This window comes from Dipodomys ordii, unplaced genomic scaffold (assembly GCF_000151885.1).
Source record: "Dipodomys ordii isolate 6190 unplaced genomic scaffold, Dord_2.0 Scaffold141, whole genome shotgun sequence".
NCBI classification, from domain to species: Eukaryota; Metazoa; Chordata; class Mammalia; order Rodentia; family Heteromyidae; genus Dipodomys; species Dipodomys ordii.
In genome coordinates this window covers 2419400-2423036 of record NW_012267357.1, presented here as the reverse complement: position 1 = coordinate 2423036, position 3637 = coordinate 2419400, and the positions used below count along the sequence as shown (strand labels likewise).

The 3637-nt window shown below is 45.1% G+C and overlaps 1 protein-coding gene across 1 annotated transcript in view; it reads left to right on the top strand.

Moving 5' to 3' along the window:
• Nucleotides 1-2016: 2016 nt before the first annotated feature.
• Ypel1 (yippee-like 1 (Drosophila)) overlaps nt 2017-3637 on the top strand; it is an 8575-nt gene continuing 6954 nt past the window's right edge. The window contains exon 1 of the mRNA XM_013031551.1: nt 2017-2237. Coding sequence (XP_012887005.1) covers nt 2121-2237 — 117 coding nt within the window. The 5' untranslated portion in view covers nt 2017-2120. The remainder of the gene's footprint in view (nt 2238-3637) is intronic.

The window sequence follows — 3637 nt, the reverse complement described above, 5'->3', positions numbered from 1 at the left end:
GCTTCATGCATGCGAGGCAAACACTCTACCACTGAGCCACTTCCCCAGCCTCTATAGCATGTTTTTGATCCAATCTTTTTGTTTTTTTGTTTTTGGTTTTTTTGTTTTGCTATCAATCCTGGGGCTTAAACTCTGGGCCTGGCACTGTCCTTGAGCTTTGTTGTTGTTTGTTTTTATTTTTATTTTATTTTTTGGGTCTGGTCATGGGGCCTGAACTGGGCCTGGGCACTGTCCCTCAGCTCTTCAGCTCAAGGCTAGCGCTCTACCACTTGAGCCACAGCACCACTTCTGGCTTTTTTCTTTTTTTGCTTATGTGGTGCTGAGGAATCGAACCCAGGGCCTCTGGCATTCAAGGCAAGCGCTCTACCACTGAGCCACCTTCCCAGCCCCTGTTTTTTGTTTTTAAAGCTCAAGATTTGTACTTTACCACTGGAGACACACATCCACGTCCAGCTTTTTGGTGGTTAAACTGGAGATAAGAGTCTCACAGACTTTCCTCCCTGGGCTGGCTTTGAACCACAATCCTCAGATCTCAGCCTTCTTATTGCAAGTGTGAGTCAGACTTTCAATTTTTCTGATTTGTATGTAAAGTAGGCCCACTTGCCTCTTCTTAATAAATGTGGAGTAATTAACAGTAACTCATGTCACTATTAGTATCTTGTACATTTAAAGAGCTAGATTTTAGACTGAGGATGTACCCCAGTGATAGAACATGTGCTTAGCATGAATAGTGCCTTGTATTTGATCTGTAGCACTACAGAAAACATTAAACATAAAAATAAAGCCAGTGCCCATGGCTCACACCTGTAATCCTAGCTAATCAGGAGGCTAAGATCTGAGGATCGTGGTTCAAAGCCAGCCTGGGCAGGAAAGTCCAGGAGACTCTTATTTCCAATAAACCACTAGAAAACCGGAAATGGTGCTGTGACTCAAGCAGTAGAGCGATTGCCTTGAGCTGAAGAGCGCAGGGACAGCACCCAAGCCCAGAGTTCAAGCCCCACGACCGGACCAAAAAAAAAAAAAATTTAAAAAGTTAAGGGATAGCCAGGTGCTGGTAGCTCATGCTTATAATCCTAGCTATTTAGGAGGTTGAGATCTAAGGATCACGGCTCAAGGTCAGTCCAGGTAGGAAGGTCTGTAAAACTCTTATCCCCAGTAAATTAACAACAACAACAACAAAAAAAACAGGAGTAGAGTTATGGCTCATATGGTAGGGCCCTAGCCTTGAGCAAGAGAATCTCAAAGACAGTGCCCAAGCCATGAGTTCAAGCCCTACCTGCAAAATAACAACAACAAAAAAAAAAACCCACAGGGACAGCAGCTAGGCCCTGCGCTCAAGTGCTAGTATCAGTACAAAAGAAATAAAAACAGAGATCTTAAGCGGGGTAGCTGGTGGCTCACACCTGTAATCCTAGCTACTGAGGAGGCTGAGAGCTGAGTGAGGGTCTCAGTTCAGAGCCAGCCTGGGCAGGAAAATCTGTGAGACTCTTACCTCCAATTAGCCACCAGAAAACCAGAAGTGGCTCAAAGTGGTAAGAGTGCTGGCCTTGAGGGAAAAGGTCAGGAACAGCGCCAGGCTCTGAGTTCAAGCCCTAGTACAAGCATACATTTAAAAAAAAAACCTAAAATATCTTTAACCTCTAGTCTGGCCCCTCTCCCCATTCTTTTTTTTTTTTTGGGGGGGGGTGTCCGGTCGAGGGGCCTGAACTCTGGGCCTGGGCACTGTCCCTCAGCTCTTCAGCTCAAGGCTAGAGCTCTACCACTTGAGTCACAGTACCACTTCCGGCTTTTTTCTGCTTAAGTGGTGCTGAGGAATCAAACCCAGGGCCTCATGCATGCAAGGCAAGCACTCTACCACTGAGCCACCTTCCCAGCCCCCTCTCCTCATTCTTCAAGAGACATGAATCCTAAGCATTGTGCCTTACTGTGTTTGAGTCTGTCTATAACGCACAGCCTTGTCTTGATTTGTTACAGGTTGTAACCTTTTTCTCTTGTCCCAGCTGTGTGGAACAACGGCGGCTCTTGTGTGCATTTTCCAGTGTTTCTTTTGTCAGAGAATCCAGCAGAGCCGCAGCTCTGCCAGTGCCAGCCCCGAGCTGAGTGAAGAGTGCCCAGCAGAGATGGTGAAAATGACCAAATCCAAAACTTTCCAAGCTTATCTGCCCAACTGTCACCGAACCTACAGCTGCATCCACTGCAGAGCCCACCTGGCCAATCACGACGAGCTCATCTCCAAGGCAAGTAGTTAGGTCCCTCTGCTCACTCGCTTAGCAATTGGTTATTCTTGTGGGTTAGTCATGTGAGTTTTAAGGCTTAGAGCCTTCAAGCCAGTATTGATGGAAGTTTTGTGTGATTAAATGTGACAGTGTCACTGTGGTGGGTTGAGAGGAGGGCTAACACGATGAGTCAGTTCTTTGTCAGACCAGTGAAATGAATGTGAAATTGCAGAATTTAGAAGGAGCAAATGAAATCTAGAGAATATGTAGAAATAGGTAAATAATAACAGAACCAAGACTTTTTTTTTTTTGCTTGAACTCAGGGCCTGGGCACTGTCCCTGAGCTTCTTTTGCTTAAGGCTAGCACTCTACCACTTGAGGCACAGTTCCACTTCTGGCTTTTTCTGTGTATGTGGTACTAAGGAATCAAACCCAGGGCTTCATGCATGCTAGGCAAGCACTCTACCATTAAGCTATATTCCCAGCCCAGAACTAAGATATTTATAAAGCTCAAAATGATTTAGAAGGAAAGATATTGCTCAGAAAAATGATTAAGGCTGGATGCATCTCAGAGATGGAGTGCTTGCTTAATGCACACAAGGCCCTGGGTTCATCACCAGCACCAAAAAGAAACAAAAAAAAAAGATGCATGAAATAATCAGTTTAATAAGGGGAGAGGTTTATTTTTAGTCCACTGTCAGTTGGCTCCATAGCAAGATTGCACATCATGGTGGGAGCATGTGGAAGGTGCTCACCTCATGCAGGTTGGAGAACAAATAGAGGATGAGGTTAATGTCCCAATATCCCCTTCAAGGGCTTGCCTCCAATGACCTAACTTCCTTCTACTAAGTCCCGCCTGGCACTCCAGCTGGCCCAGGAAAGGTTTATTGGGTCACAGGAGCGCTCATTGGTTTCTAGTCACCTAAACTAATTTTATATCATAATAGAATATTTGAGACAAACATTCAACTGCCTGCAAAACCTAAACATTTATCTTCTAGCCTTAAGTGATAGAAGTTGGCCTCCCTGAACTCTAAAGGTTTGAATCTAAATCACACCGATCACAGATCTAAGCCCTGAGAAAAACTAAGGATTGCAGAATAGATGACAAAAGGGAGACATTCGGAAAAGCCTGTAAGGCAATTATTACATAATAAGCTCAAAAAACCATGCAAGAAGATACCCCCTTTAAGTGTGAAAGCCTTATTTTAAAATCAAAACCACAGCTGGGTGCTAGTGGCTCATGCCTGTAATCCCAGGTACGCAGGAGGCTGAGATCTGAGGATCGCAGTTTGAAGCCAGCCCTGGCAGGAAAGTCCATGAGACTTTTTTTTTTTTTTTTTTGGGTCCAGTCGTGGGGCCTGAACTCTGGGCCTGAGTGCTGTCCCTCAGCTCTTCAGCTCAAGGCTAGCACTCTACCA